Source organism: Heliangelus exortis, chromosome 6, assembly GCF_036169615.1.
Source record: "Heliangelus exortis chromosome 6, bHelExo1.hap1, whole genome shotgun sequence".
Classification (NCBI taxonomy): Eukaryota; Metazoa; Chordata; class Aves; order Apodiformes; family Trochilidae; genus Heliangelus; species Heliangelus exortis.
This window is the reverse complement of record NC_092427.1, coordinates 14,523,521-14,551,301: the sequence shown is the minus strand read 5'-3', so window position 1 is coordinate 14,551,301 and position 27,781 is coordinate 14,523,521. Positions and strand designations below refer to the sequence as shown.

Genomic DNA, 27,781 nt, shown 5'->3' with positions numbered 1-27,781 from the left:
ATGTCACTCTGCTTCCAGAACAGATGAGGCAGCCCCACTGAGGTGTCTGGGAGCTCACCAGCATTAAAAGAGGCTGCAGAATTTTGGCAGTAACTGCATTAGACCCTGTTCCCAGCTCTGTATTTGCAGAAGAAAGTTGACACCCCTTTTCCTTCCCTGCCTGATATATTCCTGGATTTTGCATCACTTCCCAGTTGCTCATGGGAAGGAAAAAGGGAGAGCAATGACCTTGTTGTGTTGACTTTTACTGCCATACTCACATTTGGTCAGCGAGGACAGTCCCCACACTCTTGCTTTTCCTCCTCTGTGTTTCCTGGAGCAGATAGACAGTTTGGAGACAGAACTTTGTTCTGTGTGGGCAGCGTGTGCTCCCTGGGGACCTGTGAAGGACAGAGGATCCTGGTGACAAGCTTGCTTTGACACTGGTTGCACTTGCTAAAACGCGTGCAAAACAAGTGCAGGAATGAAGGTGCTGCTCAGGGGGCTGGAAAAGGCTCAGACAAAATTAGCACTGGCATTTTCCTGGGAGGATCAGCCAATGCATCAAACAAGCTGTAAATAGTAGTGACTTAATGAAGGCTTTAGTGCGGGGCCCTCTCAGCCCTTGTAGCATGAGGGGAAGAAGCTGCGCTGCCTCTTATGTGGGGGAGCCTTTTACCAGCATATCTCCAAAATAAGTCCCTGCCAGGAACTAGGAGTAGGGCACTCAAAAGCTGTTCCATGGCCTTTGGAAAATAAGCCTGAACTTCTTGTCCCTGGAAAGAATGGCCTTTTCAGGTCCCTAGAAGGAAAAGCCTACCAGGCCAGCCGATAGCCAGTAGCTATCAGACACACAATATTCCCAGTGCAGTCTGGGTACAGGAGGAGTCTGGCAGTCTTGCTGCAGATCACTGCATGTGCCCCATCTTCTCCAAAGGGTTTTCAACTCGAGGGAAGGCAACACATTTTTTTTCCTCCACTTCTAGCATCGGAGGATGCTTTCTGTCATTTCCTGCTATTCCTTGATGACTCCCATTTACAGCAGGACTTCCTTACCTTCACCATCCAACCATTACTGCTTTTAATCTGAAGCATAACCTTGTCATTTTTTTCAGAATCCTTCACACAACCCACTGTAGTGAAGTGATTCCTGGTTACCTCTGAGGAAGGACACTGTAGACGTATACAGGCAAACTGAAGAGCCACAGGGACTTGCATACATGTTCCTTAAGCCTTTCTCTTCCCTTTTTCTCATTCCTTTCCCCCTTTTTCCCTTGGTGTGTGTGCCCCTGGTTGAGAGCTGCTGGCAGAGAACACCGTTGGGTTTGTTGCATTGTGTTGATGTGCTGCTGGCATCAATGTCATCAGAAACATCTGACCTGCATGCAGACCTGAGAACAAGTGCTTTGTGGGGAAATGTGTGTGTGGGGTGTGGATATGGAGAGAAAGGTGGGTCAATGGGTGAGGGCAAAATTGAATGCAGAGGGGATGGGATGGGGAGCTTGAAAGCTGGAATGCTGAGCAGGGAAAAGATGCTTGCTTGGAAGAGGAGGTTCATTGAAATGCCTTGCTGTCCCTTCCTCCTCTTGCTGTCACTCTACTTGTGAGTGTTGAGGAATGAGGCCATCGTGCATGTTGGCCAATGACAAGTGGTTGTACGTGTCTGAAGCTCTGGGCTCTCTTGGGACAGACCAAGGAAATAAATAATTGATGTTCCTGCAGAATGAGGCCCGCATTGATCTATGCCAGGATTTACTGTCTCAAGTTGTAGACAGTAGAAAGGATTTAGTCCTTTCAACCTTCTCCCAAGGCTTTGCAAGAACTGCAACTTTTTAAGTGGAGGCAAATATCACTCTGTTAGTGAGGTTGCACAGCCCTTTTGTAATATTCTGTTTTCAGCTGTGTATAGTTTTGCTAAACTGTAACCACTTCTGATAAAATATGCCCTACCACGTGTCTGTGCTTCTGTGTGACTCAAGATAAATTGATGGGCTGCTTTTTGGGAGCTGAATTTCAGTGAAGATGATTCAGGTCTTCCTGAGATTTAGGCTGGGATAACAGTTTTACCTTTATCCCTGTTGAAATCCTCTCGTAACCAACTTTTTACTAAATCTGTCGTGATTCTGTACTTTGAAGCACAGACTTGGGCATGCCCATAGGCACAGGCTTGTGCCTCTTGCCATTCCTGTAAGAAATCTGTCCAACTCTGTCCAATAGATTAAGAACCAACAAATGCCACTGGCATATGCCCCTTGCATCTGAATTTCCTGAAGAATTTCTCTTGACTGTGTGTCAGAAACAGTCCTAGAATAAGGACCAAGGAGGGAAAGGCAAAGGCAGAAGGAGTTCATAGTTGAAAATAAGCCCGGGGAAACTTTCCATAGTAGAGAAATCATTGGGAGGCAGAATCTCACTTGTTTTTTTTGGTGTTTTTTTTCTGTGTGGAATGATCTGTGAAACCTCTGGCTACTTTGCCCTTCTTCCAGCTTAGCCAGTTTATACCACACAGCAGAAAATTATATTCTGCTATTACAGCTTTACTTCCTGTGTTGTAAATCTATTAGTCATACCCCATGCAGGTGTCATTACACCACCACACAGAAAAATTCTTATATGTAGATTTTGGAACTGCATGAGTTGGACAAAACTCCTTCCCCCATCTGCTCCCCTAGTACTAAAAAATAATGACTCAATATCAGGTACTTGCATTAGAATCTAGCAGAATTAAGGGTGCCTGGTTGTTTTTTTTTTGTTGTTTTCTGTATCTGGGGCAAAGTATATCCATGCAGTAGGAATTTAGAGAGTAGCCTGCTGCACAGTAATGCTGCTGCAGTGTTAGACTGCAAATGAATCAGCAAAGATGCTTCTCAGACACTTGTGGGGTCTTCAAATGTCAATTGTGTGTCTGAGTGCTGAAGAGATAATGGAGGCCACTGATACATGCTGGTTAACACAACTCCTTCTAGGTCTGGCTCAGACTTCTCTCTCTTTCCCTCTCTCCCCCTTTCTCTCTCCACATCCTTCAGTGACAGCACCCCAGCGAAAGCAAATAAGAGCCCCTCGCCTCCACCAGATGGATCACCCATCACCAGCCCTGAGGCCAAGACTGTCAACCATGAGGTGGAACCATCTACTTTGGAAGCACCTGGGGCAAGCATCCCAAAGTCACCATCACAGGTAGTGTCCTCATGACATTGACCATGTCTTTGCAGTATGACTGCACAAGTTCTGTGAGTCAAAGCCATCCATCAGTTGCTTTTCTGGACCTCTTCCATCTATTGATCACAGAGAATATGATAATGATGGTTCTCCTTTACTGGTTCCTGAGAATGCAAGTTGCTCACTGGTCGTCTCTGTATCATATAGGCAAGAGCTAAGATGTCTCTAAATGCCTCTGTAGAAGGAAGGCCAAGATTTTGCTCTTCAGGAAGATGCCCAAGACAATCCAGGAAGGATGGAGTTGTAGCTAGGCGAGGAAAATTGGTCTTCACATTTGAATTAACCTGCACGATTTAATGGCCCAGGTTCTTTTCAAGAACTTCCATAACTAAGGAAGGTTCAAAGAAAAAAGGTCTAATGTTGATAGGAGAACATCTCTGCTCTGCACAATATTTTACGCTAATCCCAAGATAAACCATTATGTTAAAATAAAGGCATTCTGCTCTTATGCTATCAAGATACTAGGAAGAGGTCTGTTATATGGAGTCTGATATTTTCCATGTGGCCTTTGTTAACCCTTACCTTACACAAGAGATACCCAGAGGCATGTTTAAAATAGGAGATGCAGCTCCTGCTATTGAGCATATCATATGATATGTTTTACTTTGGAATTAAAGGAAAATCAAACATTTATGTCCAATTCCCATTCCTCTGTTTCTGAGTAGAGGAAAAGCTTTGTAGGGTGAAGTAGTAACTAGGCCAAAGTTATGTTTGGTGCCAATCCTTGCATTTCAGTAAGTGGGACACCAGGGAGGAGCCTTCCAGGAAGAATTAAAGCTGAGAGGGGTTCTGGCCAAACTGGTAAGAGAAAACCTATTGTTTCTGAAAAGAGATGGGCACAACACAGAACTTCCTTGCTGTTGTCATATGTGTCCTGTGGTGTAGGCTGTCTCCTGTTTCCAGATAGCCTCTCAAAGTTTTTTTCTAGGGACAAAAGGGGGATATTTGTACATTGGCAAAAGGGTCTTTTCCAGACCTGTGAGGTGTATGGATGCCTAGCAGTGTCTTTTCAGGACTTCTCTAGGATCTCTGCACTGCTCAGCATTGTACATCCTAGAGCTGCTTTGCCGCTGCCCTGGGTAGGACCTTGGAGTGTGTGTATAGGGGAGAGAGGATAGTGCATCCATAATTTCCTTCCTGGTTTTTTTCAGAAATTGGCATAAATTGATTGGAACAAGAAATCATGCAGATTTATTGAGCTGTTCAGTGCACAGTTCACTCACCCTGCCTGTGGCCTTGTCTTACTGAATTTGGCTTCTTCCCTTTCCTTTATATAGCACGCAGAAGCCTTGTTTTTGCCAGCCTGCAAGTGCTTTCTCATTCACTTGCTGCCTTCCTGCCCACAGGAATGGGGCTGGAGGCACCCCTTGTCGAGCAAGCAGAATATCCCAATGAAGCTCTGGCTGGAACCTCAGATGGGCCACAGGCAAGGACGGAACAGTATTTTCAGCTGATGCTGCCACCGCCTGGCAGCTCTTTCCCGGTGTATATTTAGTTTGTGCTCCTGGGCCTCACTGCAGTGAAGAAGTGCTAAGGGACAGAGCTGTCTCCAGAGGGAGGGAAGACAAGGACAGGGGGTTCATTTTTTGAGCCAAGCCTGGCATCTGAGTGGATAAAGTCTAGAGACTGAGTGTGTGTCAGCTAGCCAGCCAGCAGGAGAACTCAAGTATCTGCTCTCTCAACGGTGCTCAACTTTATTAATGTCATCTCCACAGGTGTGATTTACTTTTGAACTATGGGCTGGGTGATTTGTTCTAGGGGCCTCATCCTTTGGGAAGGATGGAGCAGAAAGCAACCTTGATTTTCTGGCCTCTTTCTGTCTGAAATACTAATGCAAACCATAAGCAATGGCTGTAGAAAGACAGCAAAACAGGAGACACCAAATAAATACTAACTGAATTTTGAACTATTCCCTATGCCGAAAAAAAAAAACCCAACAAAAATCTTTTACTGTCCTTTAATTCTTGAAAACAGCTGATTTCTGTCTTTTGGAAGAAGCAACTGCTATCATCTCTCCACACTGAGCAATTTGATGGTGACACAGGACTTCAGGGGTCTCTGAAATTTCAAAGGTCAGACTTTGGCTCTCAGTTACACCACTGAAACACTGTAATAACACTTCTGGAATTGGTGCAACTATTTTTAATTTAGATAGGTAAAGCTCTCTGGGATTGTGGGATCCAAGTCAGCAGAAAAATTTTAGAGGATTCATTTTACTCCAGGTGGCAAAGTTGTCCACGCCTGATGAATTTCCAGATATAACCCAACATCAATATGCAATCCTCTTGTCTTTGAAATGTGGTTTTAGACCTCTCTTGGGGGTAATGCTGGACACTGTAGAAGTGGTGGTCTCCAAGACACTAATGTGTTGGAAGGAAGGAGACTAATGACTTTAGAGAAATAAATAGCAGAAGAGTCAGGATGTTATTTAATTTGGAGTTGTAATTGGAGCCTCCCATTTCTGCAGGTGGTGGTTCTGTTCAGATAATGGCTTTTCCCTGAAATTTCTAGTACCTTGTTGGAACTGGCAAGCAGAGGATTTTGAGAAAGGGAATGTTCTAGGGCAATATGAACACAGCACCTTCTGCAAATAGCAAAAAGTTGGAAGTGAACACGCTATTTCATTATTTCCTCTAGTCAGCTATTCAGTGGGAAAAGTGTGTTTGCGTACTCACGCTCTCTAAAATAAGGTAATGCAGTAGAAACCCTTAGCAATCCTAATAAATACTCTGTAGAGCTGTTATATGCTGAAGGAGTGTGAACACAGGACTAGGAGTCAGGGATTGCTGTGTTTCAGATTTGGGCCTGACACTGATACACACTGGGTACCTGTTGTCAGGTCACTGAGTCTTAATGCATTGGGATCCTAGGTACCATGCGAAGATCAAGTACCTGTAAAACATCAGTGTAAATGGAAAGCATTGTCATTGCTGAGTATTGCTGTGGTGCTGGGAATGTTTATGGCTGTTTTGTTCTAACACAGCAGCAGCTCCTCAAATTTTGAGTTTATCTAGAACAGGTCATTGAGTCTTGGGCGCAGGAAAATGTGAAAAGGATGTGGATAGGTTTATCTTGGGAGGGTCTACCACATCTTCCCACAGGTCTGTGGGTGCTGCATTGGCTCAAGTCATTTAGCATGGTGGTGGGTATTAGGATGGGTTGAAGTTACGGGCTCAGACTTTGTTATGTGTTCTGGTGGATCTCTGTTTGGGAAACATGATTTCATTAGTGCCAATACTCATTGGTGAAACTGAGAGCAGAGTTGGGCACACAGCAGTCATGGCTTCTCAGGAGTTTGAATTGTTCTTGCCTAAAGCTGAGAAGTGGTAAGATGTCATCAAGAACTCCTTCAGACTTTTCTTACACCAGGGAACCAATACTGGGCAGATCAGAGTCTGTCCTTGTGGTCATCCACCAATAATAGGACAAACTGAGTCTTTGACCTCTCCATTCCCTTAGGTACGGTAAGTACAGCAAACGGAGGCAGTGCTGGCCTGGTCTATTGAACCATGTTCCCAGTAATTGATCTGCTCCCTTCCCAATGGTTCTTTTGAAGGTTGCACATGCTTTAATTATGTATGCATGTCCTGTGAATGCATATTAATTGTGTTACGCTTCTCCTCTGCAGAGGGAAACTTGCCCACGGCTGAAGTGTAACTAATGATGCCAAACCTTCTCTGGAGGCGTGTGTTTGTTTTTTTTAATTTTGTGTCAATTCAGCCCTTTAACCCTCCCTCACTCTCTCTTCAGATGGAGTTGATTAGACCCTGCTCCGTGCCTGTGGTTGTGATTTCCCTCACCTTCAGTTTTTGTGGCTAACCTGGATCCTGTCTCTGGTTTTTTTGGGTGTCGCCGTCTGTGCTGTGGCCGTGTGCTCACTTGCATGCAGTTGAGGAAAGGGCCTCCAGTGCCTCCGCCTCCAAAAGTCACCCCCTCCAAGGAGATCAAGCAAGAGAACATCATCAGTCTGTTTGATGACAATTTTGTCCCCGAGATAAGTGTGACAACCCCTTCGCAGGTTAGCTGCTATGCCCTGCCTTATATTTGTCTGCCTCTGAACTTTTCCTTTTGACCTTTCTTCTCTTTGGAAGTGTCAAGCCATGAAACCTGGTCAGGTGAAGGAGGAGGGCAAGCTCAGCATTGGACCTCAGAAGACAAAGAGTTAGATAGGAGGCTGAGTTTTAGAGGGGAGGGTGGCTAGAAGGCAGCTTTGACAAACGTATTGCTCTTTGAGACTTTCCACTCATAGAAGAAACACCAGAAATGCAACTGATGAAGATGCCAATAAGTAATTACTACATTTGTTCAGCAGCAGTGCACATGGATTATGGCTTCCCCTAAAACCCATGGTATTACTCTCTCCAGACCAGCTGATCCTGGGGGTGGACAAAACACACATTTTCTGCTCTTGTACATCCCCAAGTGCTGACCCTGGCATCTGTGCCAGTTCTGGGAGAAGGCAATTTTCTGCTTTCTCTGCCTTCCAATGTTATGCTGGCAGTTCTCAGCAGAATATGTCTTTGTACTCATATGGCACCTTTTGAAGCCCTGAATAAGGAAAAACATTTTTTAATTGCATGTTTTCCTCTTCACTCTCCTTTAGATTTATGTCACTGCAGGAGAGGATGCCTGGATTGAGAATTCAGGGTTGGATCTAGGAGAATGTCAGTCCTTGTGTATTTAGAAGCCTGACCAGATTTCTGGCTGAGTCATGAGATACTTAAATCTGCTTTTAAAAATACATACATAGGTGTATACATAGTCTTTTTTCCCCTAAATGCTTGTTAAAGCATAAGTAATGTCTCTGTCAGAGCTTATCTATGCGTCATTCTATAACTTCTCCTTGCATCACACTGCTCCGTTGCCTCTGGTTTGCCATCTCCCACACAGCTACTGAGGAGCAGAAGTGGAGTGGGGAGGGAAGAAAGTCCATGCCAGATTATGCATTGCAGCAGATAAAGCTTTCATAACAGAGAGATGATTTGACCACAGTATTGGAAGGTGGTGACCAGAGGCAGCTGAGCAACTTGCTCATTTCTCATGCTTCCTTCTCCTGTATCATAATGGACAGCTCTGTCTGCCCCATGGTTTGTATCATGCTTTTCCATGTGAACACCAGCCCCATGGTCAGATGTACTTCTCTGCACCTGATCACTGCTCTGGCCCAGGATGGGATCTGCTGTGACTTTCAATCAGATGGGAGTTCTGAGAGAGAACTCTGGTTGCCAGAACAATCTTCACTGAAGACACCCAACAATCACTAATGTTGTCCAGGGCCATTTATATCAGATGTCTTGGCTCCAGTAAGCTGTCTTGTGGGGGATCTGGGTAAAGGCAAAAGGTGCTAGCCCTTGTATGTAAGTCTTTAATGGCAGGTAAGATTATTCCATGACTGGCGCCTTTGATGTCTCACTATGAAACAAAACTAAAGATAGGTCGGAGCCTCGTTGATGTGTAGTTTGGGTGAGCTGACATGCCAGCTATTTTTTGCACACTGGTCAGGGTTTATTATTGTGGGATGGGAGAGCTTGACTCCTTGTTCTCATTCCTTTGGATCTCAAAAAGAAAGGGTCACAAGAGAGAGAAAATCCTCTAAGAGAACTGTAGTAAGAGGAAACAAGAGGGGGTGAAAATGATGGTGGTGTGGGTTTTATTCAGAGGACTTTCCCTTAAATGGTGTCTCTTTCTACTTCCCAGGAGTTTTTTCAGTTGTGGGGCTATGGTGTAACTGTGGAGACCAACCTGCCATGCTCTGTGTGTTGTTGGAAAGTAGCTGAAACAGTGGGGCTAGTGAGATGGGGAGGTCAGTAGAAATGGACAATTTTTCCTGGACTTCCTGGAGAGAGCATCTTCCTCTGGAGTTCAGTAGAAAGGAGTGTCTTGTAGTGGTTAGGTTAAATCTAAAACCCCAAACCGATCAATTTTGAATGTTAATGGCTCATGTCCTTTGTAGTGACCTTTTTATTTATGGTAATTGGTGAACATGTCATCATTGTCTTTAGTGAGAGGATTAATCAAAGGGGGTTATTCTCCTTTGAAAACAGTAACAAGGCCTTAAATTTATGCTTTGTTATAAGACTTATGCGTGCATTTTTCTGGGATGTCTGGAAATGGGAACCATTGAAAACATTATTTTTGGATTGTGGAGTGATTTAAAATCTCTTAGCTAGGGTGAGCTGCCATATTCTGTGTTTCTGTCAGTAGGCAGGAGGGAATTAGGAGTTTTGGGAGTTAGCTCTCAGGCCTCAGACTTGCCCATCAGCAACTTGAGTGTGTTCTGCCTCATTTGTTGTTCCTGATACAAGTTGTATGGATGGCAGCTCTTCTGTATGTGCCTGAGGGAGGATTGTCCTGGGCCTTCAGTCCAAAGGCAGCTGGATGAGCTATGGAGAACAGCTATAAATAGAAGAGAAGCCCTCTGAGTCATCAGTGGCACTGATCATTTTGACCACAGTGGGTCACACCATGTCAGCTCATTTGACCAGGTGGGAAGATGGATGAGTCCTGTAGAAAAGGCTCATGTTTGGCTTACAGTGGCACCCAAATGAACTGCCAGTGATTATAGGCACCAAGCAGTCAGGAGTCACATCAGGTGCTTGCATTGCTGCTACATCTTCTGCCCTTGCAGCCTTAGCTCCTGGATATCATGTACCCTTCCACTAATGTGCTCATGTGTGCATGTGTCTAATGCTCGTACTGCTTTTCTTCCTCACTGCTGCCAAGTTTGATGCCCCTGGGCCCTTCCAGGAGGGAGCCAGCCTGTTGGATCTGGATTTTGATCCCATTAAACCAGATGCCACTGTGGGGAAGACCCCCACACCTGCCTCCCAGGTTGGTTCATATCACCATTCCTTGTCCCTTCATAACTGACTTGTTGCCAAGGGTAGTGTGACCTGTGCCCATATGGGTGATAACGTAGACCTTGGTCTTCTCTGCTGGATGTGTAAGTGTGTAAGTCCAGTGAGAATCAGGTGGCTTAATAAACAATGGCCTGCCCAGAGTCTGGCACTAGCTAGTTGTCTGTGGGATGTATTGCTCTGATGATCTACTGATTGACAACTTGCTCATCTTAAAGTATTTTCCTCCCTAGATTATCATCCTCTGTATGCTATATGGATTTAAGTTGTAACTCTGTGGATGGGAATTCAGCCTCAGTTCTGCACTCTTGCTAAAAATTATCAAAGGGATTTTAATAAACATGGTGATACTCTAATTTACTAAGGTGAATAAAGCTGGAGATGACTATCAAGGGATGTGAAGCCCTTTTCTGGGTATAACAGGGTCTCTGTTAATAGTTAAGAATTCCTTGAGCTTAATGGTCATCTAGTCCAATCCTCCTGCAGTGAGCAGGTTGCTCAGAGTCCCATCAAGCCAAGCCTTGAATGTCTCCAGGGAATGGGGCCTCCACCCCTTCTCTTAGCAATCTATTCCAGTGTTTCACCACCCTCATAGTGAAGAACTTCTTCCTAATATCCAATCTAAATCTACCCTGCTCTAGTTTAAGACCATTGCCCCATGTCATACTGCTACGTGCCCTTGTAAGCAGTCCCTCCTGAGCCTTCTTGTAGTCCCCTTTCAGATACTGGAAGGCTGCTATAAGGTCTCCCCAGAGTGGTATCTCCAGGATGAACAACCCCAACTCTTTCAGCCTGTCTTTGTAGGAGATGTGCTTCAGCCCCCTGATCATCCCTCTGGTCTTGTCCACTGTCAGAGACAGGTGGACTGCACTTCTTATTATGTCTAAATGGCTGGAGGATTTGAAGTGCATCCTGAATTTGGCTGTTGTCCTTACCAAGATTTTCCATTTCGTATGTATATGAAGTGGTTTTTTGCCTGTGGTTGCCATTAAAATGTATTATAAACATAATTGGGATGCTCACAGTATTTCTCCAGTACCATCAAGTCAAGTAGGTTGGAACAATACAGATTTTTGTAGCAATACCTCTCTTCTTTGATAAATAAAACATTTGATTTGATAAGGCATTTGATTCTTCTAAATTAAAATACTGTATCAGCAAAATACTGGTGTTCATCACAGTTTGTTACACACCAACATGGCAAGCTACCAATTTCTGAAACTTTTAAGTTATCAGGTTGGCATTTCATGTCTGTTTGCCTGACAGAACAAGTTGCTTGCCAGGATAAGCTTTTTTTAAATTTTATTTACTGGGGTATTTTTTTTTCCTGAATCACTAGTTATAATTTGGTATACTGGCATAGGATACAAGTTTGACTTAAAATTAAATTATTTGCTACCTTTCCAGGAAGCAACAAATATTAGAGTTTTTAAAAACTGCTCAGCAATAGCATATTTGGTATTCTAATGTATTTACTATTAGCTTCTAAAGTAATTAAAAAAAAGAATCTGAAATAGATATTTTTTCTGATGGTAAGCACAGTAGAAAACCTAGTGAAAACCACCTGGTTTTCAAAGCAGTCAAATTTATTTTCTATAGAGTGGGCAAAGAGGTTAAGGTATTTCACTATTCATCCAAAGACACCAGTTGAAGTCTTGTTCTGAAATCAGTTTTTTCCTGGATTATTTTTTTCTGCCTATGTGGTCTGAAACTGGTAAATAGAGGTAGGTTGGCTGTCTTCCTTTGTACCAGACATAGAAAAAACCCTTGCTCAAGTGCCATGGTACTTAAATTCGAAAGTGCACTAGGGAGGGGCATATAAATTCAGGTACTAAAAAAATATTTTAAAGCATAGAGAGATAAGTGCTGTTGGATGTGTATGTCTGCTTCAGTCTTATCAGCATCTGTGATGTTTGTGCTCACTGAAATAATCACGTCTAAACATGTTTTATTTTTGTTGCTCTTTGACATGCTTAGTCTTTACCTTGGGATTTATGGGAGGTAAGAACTTCATATGGCTTTCATCTCTCATCATGTAATGTGCATGTCCCAGTGTCACCTCTGTTCTCACACCTATCCTCCATCCCATGTTGCTTTTTCTTTTTGCACACCCCAAACCAAAGTTGCTTCTGTGTGCTGTGGGAAACCCTGGGGGCAGCCACATGTTTGTAAGTCTGATCTGGCACTTGGAAATTCATGTCTCCATGTGTACACAACCCCGTTGCCTGCTAACTCACTCATCTTTCCTTTGGTATGATGCTGTGACATTCTCAAACTTAATCCCACTGTCACATCATCCTCACCTTCTACTCTTCAGTGTTTCCTAAACTCTGCACATCCCATTGGTCTCGTGTGTGATGCATAAATGTCTCAGCTGCCCCTTGTCCTTCCTACCTGTACCACTCGGTATACACACGTTTGGAATTATGTGATGTTTGCTGTTCATTGACCATTGCTGCCAGAAAGGATGATGTGAAATAGTTCAGCTTATGTCTACACTGAAAGTGAGGTGCAGGACTAAGACTTACCTGGCATCTGCCTCAACCTCAGCTTTGGAGCTTGCTGACAAGGGACACCTTACACATGCTCTGCATCTGAACCAAAGCCAGACCCTCATTTATGCCCTCTAGATTTATCAGGCCTAGGAAGCTATCAGAATCCTGCAAATTAGCCCACTGGGTGGTGTTTGAAGCACAGCTACTTTTGAGCCCCTTTGGACAAACAGCCAGCAGTTTCTGGATGAAAAATTCATGATCTGGGTACCCAGGGCTGCTGTTTGAGCTTGCTCTATCCCATGGTATAGATGTAAGCACATGCCCTTAGCTTATGCTGGGAAATTGAGTCCTGCTGATCTTCCTATTCTCAAGGGCCAGATCATCACCCAGAGTCAGTACTTGGAAGGACTTGACTTAAACCTTGCTGAGAGCCTGCCCACTGTGATCAGTCCTCTCCTTCACATGAGCTTGGGCCATGACAAGAAAGAAGTTTCCCATGTGTGTTTTTTCATCCATCAGTGTTTAACATCTGTCATGCCCCTGTATGTGCCTTGTCAGCCTGTCTTAGTAAGACAGAAAAGAAGTCTTTGTTTTGGTCAGGAAAGATCTTGTGCCTTCCAAGTGGATGGGCAGTGGTGAGGTCTGAGTGTATCTGAGTTGTGCTCAGATAAAGTATAAAAGTTTTATATATAAAAAAAGTTTTTTTGGCCATTTCTCCTGTCCTGGAAACTGATTTCACCCAAAGGACAATGCAGTCAACCAAGGAGCACTACTAGATAGGATGTTCTCACCATGCCAATTCTCACTTTGGCAGACCATACAAAATTGAAGAGCAGAGCTCCCTACAGCTGGAGAATCCTCCTCATGCTCTTCTAATCTTCCATAGTGTTTTTGCTCAAGTGTTGTTCTTAGCTGTTGATGAGAGGAGACTTGCTGTGTGGTTACATAGTCGCATACGCCACAAGGTTAACAACTGCATGGAAACTTGGATGCAGCAGAACTTGAGTAGTTGTGCAGACTACAAGACTTATATTTGGTGTATATGATGCTGCTGTTGGAGTAAGCAAAGTTTTCAAACCTGGCAATAGCAGTGAGCAATTTTCCCTCCTCTCTCTATAGTATCTTGCCATGACTGTAAGTGCTTTTATAGGCCTTGGGATATCCACAGGTGCATAAAGTAGAAAAATAAGTAGCTAACATGAAAACTCCCTTTGTTGAAATCCAGGGGATTAGTTTAGGATCAGGTTTTTTTCTGGTTATTAAATACTGTTTTTTGCAAATTAGCTGCTTTTAAAAAAGGAACTCATGTTGAGCTCCCTTTCACTTTCCACATAAAAGCCATGCTTAGCCAGATAGACTTAGGTCTGGCATCTCTCCCAATTCCAGTTTCACTGATTCCAAATGAAGGGCAACCTAGGAGTGAATCTAATTAAACAGGAGGAGTTTTGTAGAATTCCCCATGTATACGGTTACCTTAGCACTACCAAAGCTGCTGTGAGAATCCTCTGCAGGATGGGAACAGCTCTGCTGTCTTACAGTACTTTCTGGCAGTGCTGGCCCAAGGACATGGTGATGGGGAGACATGAAGAAGGATGTGATAAGAGAGGAAAGCACGTGTTAAATGGCACTGTTGGAGCAGCCTATGTTAAAGTAATGGCTTTTTGTAAAATCAGGCATTTATTTCATCATTATTGCTGCTGTTATTAGAAAACTACTAGGAGCATTGTGCCAGTGCATGGCTAGTGGCCAGGTTGTTGCAGAGTTACGGGTTTTAGTTGTGGCTGTAGCTTTACACTGGGTTCTTGTGGGACTGGGACTATGAGAATAACAACATTGAGAAATCTGGACAGTGCCTTGTTTTGAACATGGCTGTGTTCAGGGGTACATGTGTTTACAAAATATATGAGGTGTGTAGGCATGCTAAAGCTCGTTAATTCACGTGCATTGAAAATGGAGAATCTCTGTATAGCAATCTCTTTTGTGCAGTTATAAAGTAGGCATCTGGTTAGATTCTGCAGAGAGGCACCTGTGCCATCTGGTATAAAGAACAAATGGATGCAGACTGGCCATGGAGACACTGGGCTGCCAGTTAGACTCCTGAGATTCTTCTCAAAGAATCTTCCCAGCTGCTGCCTGGCCGCTCTCCCAGGGGGCTGAGCTGCAGCATTGTTGCTATAAGATCCAACTTAGTACCTGCATTGCTGCAGTTTCTAGGAGAGGCAAATTAATATCTTTTTTTTTTTTGCAAACAGATGGAGTTAGTTAGCCAGTTGTTATCTGTGGCTTTCAGCAAGGCATAATAAAAACTTGAATCCCTGGAAGTGTATCAGAGGTGTTTGGTTGCTCCTTTTTTTTTTTTTTTTTTTTTTTTTTACTGGACAGTGATTTGCAGTGTTGCTGTATTTCTTCCTGGTGGTGGCATCTCAGGCATTAGAAACTCCCTTCTCCACCAGCAACAATGTGCTCATGTGTACACACACCATGCAGAATATTAATAGCAAAATCTTAATAATAGTATATTCATAACAAAATCCAAATTCATGACTCTTCGGGACTGTCCAAAATCACATTAGGTGAAAGCAGGATTTTCAGGTCAGTTTGATTCATGCAGACACTGGATCCAGACTAAGTTCTGGGACATAATATTATTATTATTATTACCTTGGTCTTCTGATTCTGGGAGTTTGCAAAGGTTTCAATATTCTTTGATTGTTGGAAAATCCTTGGGAGTAGCCTACTGAGAGATCCATGCCCTTTGGCATGCAAGCAAATGTGTATTCACCTACAAGTGGGCAATCTATATGTAATTAGAACAGATATTGTGCATGTGAAAAGTAGGACCGCGATTTAGAACATGAAAAGAAGGCGCACGGGGTTTTGGGGATTTCATTGATTTTCTCTGGAGTGTTGCCTGCTGTCTGGCTGGAGTGAGGGTACGCAGACTTCGCTGTGATCACTGTCTTGCAGAGAAAGGGGTAGGCAGGAACCTAGAATGTCCTTGAGGTTTCTCGCCTGTTTGTCAGCAGATGGCAGCAGTCAACAGCATAGAGCACTCGGGCAGACTGAGCCGCTCTTTTCTGCACACACACGTAACTATAATGAGCATAACTCTCCACCTGGATGACTTTTGTATTGCAGCCCGCAGAAACAGCCCATGCAGGAGCCGAAGCAGCTGGATCAGAAGCAGCAGCTGAAGCTGAAGCATCTAAAGCTGACGCTGATTCAGGATCTGTAAGCACTTCAAGAGACAGTAGTCCCTTTTCTCCATGACATCCCTTTTTTCATACAGCAGATGTGGGAGGGTGGTCTGGGCAAAGAGATGTGTGGCTGCTTGGAAAAACACCTCACTGGCACCCAAGCAGTTACAGTGCTCTTATTCAGAGGCCAGTCTTAGCTGTTGCAGTTCACCTGTGTAATGCTTAGAAGATACACAAAAAGAATTGTCCCGTCACCCATATTGTGAAGCCAGCCCATAGGCCATGCTGTGCTGAGCTTGTGTTTTCTGCTGGATTCCTCCTTGCTCACCATTTACTTTACCTACCTTGTCCTCTGGGTTCTGCCTATGTCTCCTGTATATCCAGGGTTTCTCTTTTTATCCTGGAACTGCCACCTTTTTACAGGACTGGTCTCATGGCTGTTTGGTTCCTATAGGCTGTTGCATTTGAGTTGTCTGTTCCATGAGGGCTTTCCAAGAACTGTTGTGACCGCAGTCAGCGGCAAATGCCATGTGTTATGATCCCACAAAAAATCTGAATTCTTTCTGCCCTTCTGCAACTTTAAGCAAAAGAGAACAGCTGTAATCTCTCCTGCCTTCTCACTGCTACGTCTGCTGCCCTTTGGGGTGTTTTTGTCACCAGCTGATGTGCTGGGAAAAGCCATTGAAACCATGGGTAGGGTTGGGATGTGGATCCTCCAGGGTGGACTTGGAGATGCAATTTTGGTTTTTCTTTTCTCAATGGCTTTTTTTTTTTTCCTTCCCTGGTTTCTGCTGCCTACCAGAGCTCTCTGCCTGCTGTTGTTGTGGAAACTTTCCCTGCTACTGTCAATGGCACTGTGGAAGGAGGTGCTTCATCTGAGAGAGCTGATATGCCCCCAGGATTTCTGTTCAAGGTGAGTGTGTGGTGGTCAAGCACTGAGCTCCTGGTGATATGTCTTCCTGTAGTGAATTAACTACTTTTGCTCAATGTGGATATGGGCAATGCCACATCAAAAGGGAGAATGAAAGCTGAAGGAGAGATAAACCTTGCTTTCCAGCAGCCAGGCTTCATGCAGATCCAGAGGACTGTGTAAGATCATTGCTATTTACATATCTGGCTGTGCTATGTAGCAAACCCCCCCTTCTCTCTGCTGCAGTTCTGTCTCTGGTGATGTGATGCTACCAGTCAGATTCTGGATAGTAGAGAAGTTGTGTTCCAAAGGGTTAAATTGTGATGCAAGTGGCAAATGAAGAACAGTTTGCAACACCAGTAGTGAGAGAGAAAAGCAATTTCTCCTGTGTAGAGAAATTAGGAAGCCAGGATGAACAGAGCAAAATACAGTTTAGACAGGGAATTCTGGTGGGTATTCTGAGTATGCTAAAGATCACTTGTAGCTTGTTTGAAGGTGTGGAGGAAGGAGTGATTCTGGGTGAGAATATGCCACAAATTTAATGTGCATAGTGGAACATGGTAGCAAGACAGTACAGATGCATCATGCCCTGAAAGTGAGAAATGATGGTTGGCTGCTAAAGGAATGCTTTTCTTCTGCTTTAGTCATATCCATGCATCTTTTCTTTTTTCCTGGGAGTTCTACCAAAAAGCAGAAGAATGATAAAACCCTGAAGAACAATAGAAGGTTTGTTGCACTTAGGCAGGTTACAGGAAGACGTATAGACTGTAGTGCTTGAAGTGGAGAGCTGTGCTTGAAGTAGAAAAGCTGTAGTGCAGATGTTGATGGGAATTAGGCTGAATACCAAAGAGAAAACATGGCAGACTCCAGTTACTCAAAGATCCAAAGTGATACTCTTCCCTACATTTCCCTGCCTGCTCTGATAGTGATGGGAGGTCGTAATCTACAATACTCTTGCATTCCTGCTGCAAAAAGAATGCAGAGCACTATTTGAATGAATACAATTCTACTCTGTGAGGTGAGTTCCCATACCATGGGAACTCGGTCTTCTTCAGGAAGGATGGGGAAGTGCTGATGAATGCCTAGTTGAGTGTTGGATGCCCCTGTGGCAAGAGAGCTGCATGGATAAGCATGTAGTCCAAAGATTAGAGGATGGGGTTATTCCTGTAGGTGTGGCATTTGTGATCCAAGCTTGCCTTGCCTTGAGAAGCAGGTTGGATCAGATGGCCTCCAAAGGTGCCTTCTAATGTGAATCATCCAGTGAATCCATGATGGATGGAAAGTCTTGTCACCTGCCTACATTGCTGGGTGAGAGTAATCCAGCCTCACCAAGCTCTCCTCTTCTCATGCTATAGGTCCAGGCCATGCATGATTACACGGCCACTGACAGTGATGAGCTGCAGCTGAAGGCTGGAGATGTGGTGCTTGTGATTCCATTTGAGAACCCTGAGGAACAGGTGAGTGGGGAAGACAGGGTGTGAGCAGGGGCTGGGAGGAGCCAAGATTTCCAGAGCTGCTTCTTCCTCCACTAACAGTTGGCTGGCTGGATGCAGAGCCATCAGTTTGTGGCTGGGAGCTGGTGGGAGAGCCAGTTGTCCTTGAGCTTGAGATTGGCTTTCTGCAACAAAGGGGAGGACTCTGCTTGTGACTGGGAAGTCGAGATGTTATCCTGCATAAAGCATGTGAAGTAGCCGTGGCTTCCTGTCACTATCAAGGTATTTGAGCCGGTACAATGGCTTCCTTGATCAGAGAGCCCAACAGAGCCCATACTTTGCCTCCTAACTGCTCCTAAACTTAATGCACATTCCCTATGACCGCTGCAGCATAGGCTGTGGCATTGGTGGGAATAACCCACAGCTTATGGTTATGTTTTCTTCCCTTTTGAAAAAGAGGCAGCTTGCCGTGGATGATGTCTTGAACTTCAGCATAGCAATGAGTGTTTTTAAAAGACTGGTCAGAAGATGGCAGCAGAACCAAAGGCTGAAGCAGTTTGCCAAGTTCCAGAGAACAGTCTAGCTATCCATCTCCAGCCTGAATTTAATTAGCTATGTTTTTCTTTATTCTGAGCTATTTCTAGAAGCCTTGAGTAAATCCTTCTCACTTGCTGTGTTCGAGGGCTTCCAGCTGATAGTCTGAAGCAGGCTTACTACTTTGAGGAAAGTGTTGATTTTATAAAAATTCATACTTGTGTCTCTCCAGGTTTTGGTTGGTTTTTTTTTTTTTTGGAAAAGGAAGGGAATTCTCCACATTGATTCAGTAGTCACCAGCTCTTTGGGTTTGTCCAAGCCCAGACAACATCTGAATTCCACAAGGGGCATAGGGAAGTTGATGTTCACTGGCCACAGAAGATGTTGATCTTCTTTGTGGCTTGGCTGTTTGCGTTGTCTGGTTTTGCAGGTGTTGCTGCTGCCTGTAAAATGGGAGCTATAATGTGTTGGCAGTTCCTACAGGGCTAGGTGGTCTGGGAAGAAGGGTTGTATGGGGAAGAGGTAGTGTTTCCTTCTGGAGACAAGACTCTTCACTGAGTGGGACTACGCTGCACAAACATTTGTGAGCATTTCTTTCTCAGAAGGCTTTCTGGATGGGAAATGAGTGGCAGCTCCCTTAGTTTCTCTGGTAGGAGATGACATTTGTGGAGAAGAGTTTTTCAATGCCCTATGTTTGCACTCTAGCTGGATGTGGGTGCAACAGCCATGAACTCGAGACTCTCCAAGCTGCAGAGGGTGAGCTCTGAGTGTTGCTAACATGATGCTGTAGCTGCACTGAAGTCCTCTAACCCTTTAACAGTGTATGCTGTGCTACAGCTCATTTCCCTAACCTCAGCCATTCCCAGCCAGAAAATGCTGGCCATGAACATGTGCATGGTCTGTGCACGTGAGTAGAGGAAGCTTAGGATGATAGATTGTGTACCCATATTGCAGCTTAGGTGTCAGCTTGTGGGTACATCAGCCAGGCCTGGATTCATCTGTCTTGGTAGAAGAAAGGGTTGAGAGCAGCAGTGTTTCTAAGCCTGCATTTCTAGTCACAAAATTCTCAAAATTGGCAAGGGTCAAACTGAGTCGTTGTGTCTAACCCCTACACCTGAGAAGACCCTTCACAGCAGGACTCAGTGGGAGTGATGCATGCTGTGTGGCACAGATGCTATGTGCAAATGGATGAGCTTTTGTGTTTGCTGTGCTGTGAGCTAGAAGCTGCCTTCCAGACACTTGGGCTGAGCATCTTCCACCTAGTCGTTTGTCTTCCTGATTTATGGCATGTCAGCCCTTCCGCAGCCCCTGCAGCTGCCTGCTGCAGATGGGCTCCCATCTTGTACCATTCCCATGACTTCCCCTGAATGCTCAAGTCTAAGGCAGCAGCAAGGGCTGTGACTGAGCCTGCAGGCACCTGGTACAGCCCAAAGAACCCGGTACAGCAGCAGTGAACTCTGGTCTGAGCTGCTGCCTCATGAAATATGCAAAGAAACAGGACAAGAGGGCAGAAGCTGCAAAATAGCAGCAGAAAGCAATGTTTCCCATTGGTCACCCCTGGTGAGGGCTGCATCAGTCCTGCACTGTTCAGGCATATTTTTAAAGAAGGTTTCAAAGGAGGCATTGCTTTGCCTTGGGTAGATACCCAGGTAGCTCCTGCCAGTACCAGGAAAGCAGAAGTGTCAGAACAACTGTCATAGCCACACACGTGTGCTCTGCTTCTCCACAGCTGCCCTGCCAAGTTGTGTAGCTGAATCTCTAAATGAGCCTGGTACGTGCTTTTGCCTTGGATGGATTGGAGGATTGGATGTAGGGCAGGTTGTTGAGTTTGGAGAAGTGGTCCCCATGCAGATCTCTTGCCTCATGCTGCAGACTTAAGCCAGAGGCTGCCCCACTGCAGATGACTCCCATGAGTGGGTATATTTGTGTGCTTGAAGGGTGCTTCCATGGTGAGAGCATGCAAATATACTCACTCATATGAGTGCTTTGCATGGAGTAGGAACCTTGATGCTTGACATGCTGCAGACAGAGGGTGGGAAGTCTGGTTCTCCTCCTGAGCAGGTTCTACCAGGCAGGACTCCATTTGCCTCAGTGAAAATTCATCCCTGTTTATAGATGTATAGGTTTGGCCTTGTGAGAGACCTTGAGTCTTACATCATGTGTAGCACAAGTTTGGGAGTTTTGCCAACCTCATCTTGCATCAAGGCCAACAGACTGCTGAGTTTTGGAAAGAGGGGTTGGGTCCTCAGCTCCCAGTTCTCATAGACTAGAATTTCAGCATAGCAAGACACATTTGCCTGTATCACCTCTCTAAAATGCTGATCATCCAAGTGCCCTGATGGGAGCAGGGGATGAGCACCTCCAGAGAATGATTCATCCTTTCCAAAGACCTGTGTTCAAGATGAATGAGATGCCCAGTAGTTCTTTTATGAACATGGAGAATGTGAGCCCCTCATGTTTAGGTTGTGAAAGGTGAGACAGGTGATTCCCATCCTGTAGCTCTAGAGACTTTCTTCGGCAGAATTTTTTCTTTAGTGGGTGAATTTCTCCTTCTCCAGTGGGTGTAAAGGATTCCATGTTTCTATTATACTTACTAATTGTTTCAGTTTCATTGTCTCTATAAACACTCTGGGTCAGATAGGTACAGCTCTGGAGTGATGTAGCCTCTTCCTGGAAATCCAGATAAGAGCATGGCTTTGATAGTGCTGTGACACTTCCTTGGCCTGCACTCTGTAAGAAAAATGCCTGCTCATAGCTGTTCCTCAGCAGCTGATTTCTCTTCTCCTCCAGGATGAAGGATGGCTGATGGGAGTGAAGGAATCTGACTGGATCCAGCATAAGGAACTCGAACAATGCCGAGGGGTTTTCCCAGAGAATTTCACAGAGCGGGTGCAGTGAAAGCCAAGCCCATCAGATGCATTTCTGCTGGAAGAAAGCAAGTTTTCTGGTAGATAATTGAAAAAACAACAGCGAAATGGAAAGGAGACAATTTTAAAGGAACAGAAGCCTGAAAAAACATCAACTTAAAGGGTGTGGTGTTCTCAAAGGGCAAGGTTTCAGAAGCAAATAGAAATTCAAAGTGTTATCAAAATATATACATATTAATAATAATAAGGCAAGTCAAATACCCTCTTCCCCTTTGGTTTTAAGAGAATTTGGATTCAGAGGACTGATGCAGAAGTGACTTGGTGTGGTTCTCTAAATACTGCATTGACTGAATTGGTAGGATGTCAGTCTGATCCCTGGAAAGGCAGTATTTGTCTAATGGCTTGAGATTAGAAGCTGTATTTGATCTTGGGTGGGTTCATCTGTTTTGTCTTGAAGGTGGCTTGCATGGCAACCGTAAAAATTAAGCCTTCCCTACATGTTCAACCTACAGTAGGCCAAACTTTCTGTTATGCTGTTTAAAAAAAATATTTAGTGTATAGTGTTCACCAATACAATGTATATGTGTGTGTGTATTTTATTTTCTTCCTTTAAAACAACATTACACAAACTGTGATTTTTGTACCTGTAAAGATAGAAGAAACAATATGGAAACAAGGGCATGGAAAATGATATGTGTGAAGCTGTGCTCAGTCTAAAGTTCTTTCAAATGCAGACACTTAAATTCTTGCATTAGTATTGGCCTGTGAAATGCTAAGGGGAAGGAACAAATTCGAGAGAGAAACAAGACAAAATAAGCAGATGCTATTTAGATGGCTTTGAAATTTAGCAGAGGGAATCCTCTGCCCCCCAAACCCTGTAGGTGGTTTCAGAAAAGCTTAGATTCATATAGATGGAGGATAGCTTTAAAGCTGGATGGTTAGAAAATTTGCTTTTAAAGAATGAGATAAGGGAAGAATTTATTTTTTTTTCTGAAAGAATGTCTAAGGAAAAAGCACTGAGGAAAAACCACTTTGCTTTTCTGTGTTTTTAATTGGCATTGTTATTTGTGGAATTTTATTTCTTATTTTCCTTTGAAGAGTTCTGTAAGTGAAATATTGTTAGATCCACTTGCTCCAGTTCTGTGCTGGTGATCAAGTTAACCTCTACAAAAACTGGACTCTTGAAATACTTGTTTAAAATGGCTGCATGACTTCATGGTATTTTAATGCATTAGAAAGGAAGGCGAGAATATCAAAGTGTCAGTTTTTAAGAAGGCACTCTGCTCTCTAATACTGATGCTGAGACCTTTCCTATACCTTTCCTTTGCTCCTGTTTGTTTTTGAGTTTTGTTTTTGAGTTTAAACAAGCAGATGACAGGGCTGTTTCAAAGTGCATATTACACTTGTTAAAATACGCTGGTCTGACCCTCCAAGGCTCTAAAGTCTCATGAAGGTACTTTAAACTTTACTTGAATACTGATGCAGCTGGCAAGCAGGTTGTGTATTACCATTTTTTATAGCTTCCCTCACACCTTCCCTCATGATCTTTTTGCCTTGAAGGGATTTTTAACAGTGAGGTCACCTCCTGCTGTAAAGGGACAGGATCACTCTCTGAAATAATCTTCCTAACTGTTTGGAGCTGGCTTTTGTCAAAGATGCACAGAATGCTGACACACAGTACCGAAAATCCCACCTTTTCCAATCTGTTTTGATTTTCTGCATGAAAACATAAAGACACTGTAGGGCAAAAGTAGGTATATATGTTGTTTTTTTGGTTTGTTTTTTTTTTTGGGGGGTAGGGGGAGGGCAAATTTTAGTTCAAAGGGACAGTTCAAATTTTGATTAGAAAATACGTTCTTGTAAATGCAAGAATTGCTGGAGTTTCTTCTGCTTTCATCTTGGTGGGAAATGATCTGTGCTAGTTATTTACGGTAATGGAACAGTCATCAAAATCTGTCCTATATACCAAGTCCCTTCTCTTTTTGCTTTAATCAATATACAGGAATTTATATTTTACATCACTGTTACAAAATTCCAATAGTATTTATGAGTAACTGCTCACCATACAGAAGGACTGGATGCTGCAGGTTATAGTCTGGTGAGCTGTTGCTTTAGAATACTGCCCTGTTTGATTTTTTGTTTTTCTTCACTGGGGTGGCCTTTATTAGTACTCCTATTTTCCAAAATATCTATTTTTATGCATTTGTGACTTCACTACTCCTTTGAAGAGTATTCATAGACAAAAATATACATTTAAATATACGTAGAAATATATATTAAAAAAACAGGTTTATCCAATTAACATAATGCTGTCAGCTTAAAATGTTTATTTTTATGCAAAACCTGTGGGTTACTGTTTGGTTTTTGTTTGGTTTTTTTTTTTAATGACAAGATTCTAAGTACCAGAGCTGTGATTTTTTTTTGTCTTGCAAGTATTTGTTCTAGAGCATTTAAAAAGCTGTGCTGATATCTAATTTATTGTGGGTATTTTTTTGCTGTTATTGTTGTTGTCTTCTGCTGTGTTTGAACCAGGTGACTGTCCCAGCAAAGATCCTTGTAAGGCCTTTTCATTTTACTCAGCTTGCAAAGCAACAATCCAGTACTGTATTGTCCCTGCAGAAGTGGTAACACACTGCAAAAAAGGGATTGTTTTCAGGTCACGTGAATGATATTGCTGGTGGGGAGGATATTGTATCTTTCTCCATTTACTTCCCCAACCCAAAAATCCCGAGCCCCAAAACCCCTTGCTTAGAGCAGATAGGATGGGTTTCCTGGATCTTGCATTGCTCTCAAAGCAGTGGTGTCAGCACATCTTAGACTCTGAAAATGCAGGATCAGACCCACAATTTATAAATTGCCTTATATGAGAGTAGGATGGTGTAGCAGGAAGCTTGTAAATGGCAGTGTTTTTTGGAGTCAGGAGATCTCTTATCTCCTGTGTCATGTTCAGCCCATTGTAAACAGCCACAACTCCTCCTGTTTTTCAGTATTTTTACATCTGCTAAATACCTTGATTCTGGTTGGTATTACCTGGTTAAATTAATTTCTGTTTTCTTTGGCTTAGGATTGATTCAAATAGAAAGAGGGACAGTAAACTCCCAAGTAGGCTGTGCCCACAGTGTTTTTTCAGTTTGCAGGCTGAACTGAAAAATCTGAGGAAAAAATGTTCTAAGGGTGACCTGAAGTTCTGAAGTTGTAAGGGTGACCTGAGACTTTTTTTTTTTTTTTTTTTTTTTTTTTTTTTTTTTTTTAATTTTCTCAGTGGAATAACAAAGGGAAAAACCGAAACATTAGAAGAAATATATCTTTTCAAACCAAACCAAAACATTCATTTGTAGGATTGCTTTTTCACTTAAAAAAAAAAAATCTTATGACTCTGGCTATAACAAGTTGCTTTGAAGCAAAAATGTGAAACCTGTCTTGAAAATGCTGGAAGAAAATATTTTAATGTTAATAGTCTTTTTGCCTTTGCCTTTTTTCCTTAATCTGATTTCTGATTTCAGTTAACCCTAACCTGCATTTTTTGGTGAATACATTATCCACTGAAGAGAACCCAGAGAAGCCTATAGCCCAGTTCTGCTCCACTGACAGGTGCACTGGATACATTTCAGGGATTGCCTGGTATCTGGCCCAGCAAAACTGCTGTTTCCCCATCTAATAATCTTCCACTTGATTGTTTTTACTGGGTGAACAATAAAAGCATCTCTCATCCTGTGCCATTGAGTGTGTTTCTAGCCTGGCTTAGAAAGACATTCTTGCTCTATTGCTCTCAGCTTGGTCACAGATTTATGACTATAGCTTTATGATGCTACTCTAATTTGAGCCTAATCCCATTGTGCAGTGGGAATTACCATTTGCCCAACCGATAGGAAGAAAAAGGCATTTCTCTTTCTCCCATTTTCTATCTTAGCAATGTCAGTAATACATCTTTATTAGGTAGAAATAAGGAAAGGTCCCAGGGTAAAGATAAATGAGTTGTTCTAAGCAAGACTCCTGCATACTTCATACTACTTTCCATGGGCATTCCTCACCTGCCTGCTTTCACCACCTTTGCGCTTCTTGGCAGAAGGTGATGCAATAAAAGGGACTGTGCAGGCTTCATTCCAGCTGCTCAGAACTAGCCCTGCTTTGTGATCTGTTTGCCACCATCCTTGAAGACTTTTTCACAGCTGCAGAGCCCTCTCCCATCCCACTATCCAAAGACCATGGCCAAGGCAGACACCCCCAAGTTACAGGATTCTTTGTTGTATGACCTGGAGCAGGTGTGAGGACTCCATATTCTGCCTGGGATTGGGATGACAGCTTGCTTAAGTTTTGCAACAGCTTCTTGAAGGGAAAAAGCCCAAAGCTAAGGAGGTGCTGGGGAAGGATGAAGGGATGATATGTTATCTTTTTAATCTGGGGTTAAAGTGATAGACTGCCTCACCCCTTGGTTCCAGGGAGGTCCAGAACCTCTTTATTTAGGGCTGAGAACAAAAGGTGCTGTCAAGATGTGCATATGGTAACAGGTGCCTGTCTCTGGGCTACCAAAGGGAAACTATTCCTTGCCACACAGGTGCCATCACACCTGGCATTGGTGCAGACACCTCTCTGCTTGAATGCTCCAATTTAGACATTTCTGAGTGTCAAACTTTGGACAGAAAGGAGTCCTCTGTGGTGCCCAGAGCTGGACTTGCCACCAGCCCTTGTGAAGCTTGGGTTCTGTAGCTGTGTATGGGGGCTGTGAATTAGAAGGCCATTTCAGAAATCTTGTTAATGAAATTAAAAGGAAAAGCTACAGCTGTAAAAAGTGATCTGTATGAACTTGTGCTTCGAGGTGTCTAATGGCTATAATTCCTTCACCTGTTTTTACAGGTTATTCTGCTAATCCTGTCCCTAGTCTGCATTTCATATAGATGGTTCCTACTTGAAACTTGCCAGATGCAGTCCTGGGCATATTGCTTCTCTTTGAATCAAATGGCAACAACTTTAGCAATGTATAGGCAATCTCTTTTCCTTCTGTTAATTCAGTCTCTGAGTTTAACCACAAAGATCTAGGAAATGCTTGGGGTTTGAGTGTTTTTTAAATGGTTTCATTTATTTGTTTTGTTTAAAGAAAGCTGAACATTTCCTATTGTATTCAGATGAGCTGTGATGCCCAGTTCCAGTGACAAGTACTAGATGGATTTGTCCCATTTTGTTTCTTGGCGATGTTCAGAAATATAATTTGTGTCATCCTAAGTCCTGTGTCAGTTTTTCTCTTTCTTTCTCTCTTTCTCACTCTCTCTCTATCATTTACCCCTGCCTTTATATTAAGAAACTGAAACAATTCAGGACTTCCTTCTCCTCAAAAAGGTGAGTAGCTTCAAAGGGGCTTGGTTTATCCAGACATGATTAGCATTGGGAGTTCTTACAAAACACATGGGATAGGGAGAGTGATGCTGGTAATTTCCTGAACAAGTACAAAAGAAGAACAAACTCGCCTCACATCTGTCTCTGTTCCAGTCTGTTGTGAGGACCTACTCAAACAAATGCAATGTATGGAAATACAATATATGGAAATATATATATTTGAGACCTTTTCTTTTTAATAGCTACTCACCCCAAGGTGTTGTGGTCTTGATCCTCTCAGGCAAGTTGGTTGATGGGAGTATGATACCACATGGGCAGCCTACCCTATCTGGGCAAATGTCCCCCAGGTCCCTTTAGCCTGGTGGTACACCTATGGGCTCTGTTAGTTTCCAAGCTGTCTTTGGGGTCTGCTTTTAGGTGGGGTGATTTTTTCACTTGTAGAAAGGAGATGTTTTTGCCCTTTGATCAGAAATTATTTGGGACAATTAGGAACATAATTAGGATTCCTGGTTCATAGCATTCCTGGTTCATAGCTGGCTGGTTTGGGGTGACTCTGTTGGATGCTTTCTTCCAGGCAGTCTCTGTGCATCTGCACAGGGGACATGGTGTGTAAGCACTGGCCAAAGGTTGGGATATCATCTAATGCAAATCCGAGGCAATTAGTGCTTTGATGGATGGACTGCCAGAGCCCTCTGCTTTAGCATGCAGGTGTGCAAGCCTCAGGGCAGGCATGGGGAGCTGCCCAGCCTGTGATTGCAAGGTTCCTTCCTTTCCAGGTGGCCTGGAGGGTTTAGTGCCTTTTAGCCTCTCACCTTTGTGGCACTGGGATGGACCTGAATGAAATCTTATGGGGGAGGGAGGGGAAAAGGCAAACTATGCCCCTGAAACTATTGCTGCCCTTGGTGACTGTGGCTCTGCCCTGGCCTGCCAAGATGGCTCCTGCCAGGCTGAACCAGGCC

General features: G+C 43.5%; 1 protein-coding gene across 30 annotated transcripts in view; it reads left to right on the top strand.

Moving 5' to 3' along the window:
• BIN1 (bridging integrator 1) overlaps positions 1-26,711 on the top strand; it is a 95,835-nt gene extending 69,124 nt beyond the window's left edge. For 6 of the 30 annotated variants that reach the window (XM_071746770.1, XM_071746764.1, XM_071746763.1 and 3 more), the window contains 9 exons: positions 3,006-3,156; positions 7,088-7,216; positions 9,922-10,029; positions 12,033-12,056; positions 15,689-15,781; positions 16,550-16,660; positions 18,013-18,114; positions 19,330-19,380; positions 21,415-26,711. In XM_071746770.1, coding sequence (XP_071602871.1) covers positions 3,006-3,156; positions 7,088-7,216; positions 9,922-10,029; positions 12,033-12,056; positions 15,689-15,781; positions 16,550-16,660; positions 18,013-18,114; positions 19,330-19,380; positions 21,415-21,522 — 877 coding nt within the window. In that variant the 3' untranslated portion in view covers positions 21,523-26,711. The remainder of the gene's footprint in view (positions 1-3,005; positions 3,157-7,087; positions 7,217-9,921; positions 10,030-12,032; positions 12,057-15,688; positions 15,782-16,549; positions 16,661-18,012; positions 18,115-19,329; positions 19,381-21,414) is intronic. The other 24 variants (XM_071746765.1, XM_071746773.1, XM_071746787.1 and 21 more) reach the window with 13 other exon arrangements.
• The last annotated feature ends 1,070 nt before the right edge of the window (positions 26,712-27,781 follow it).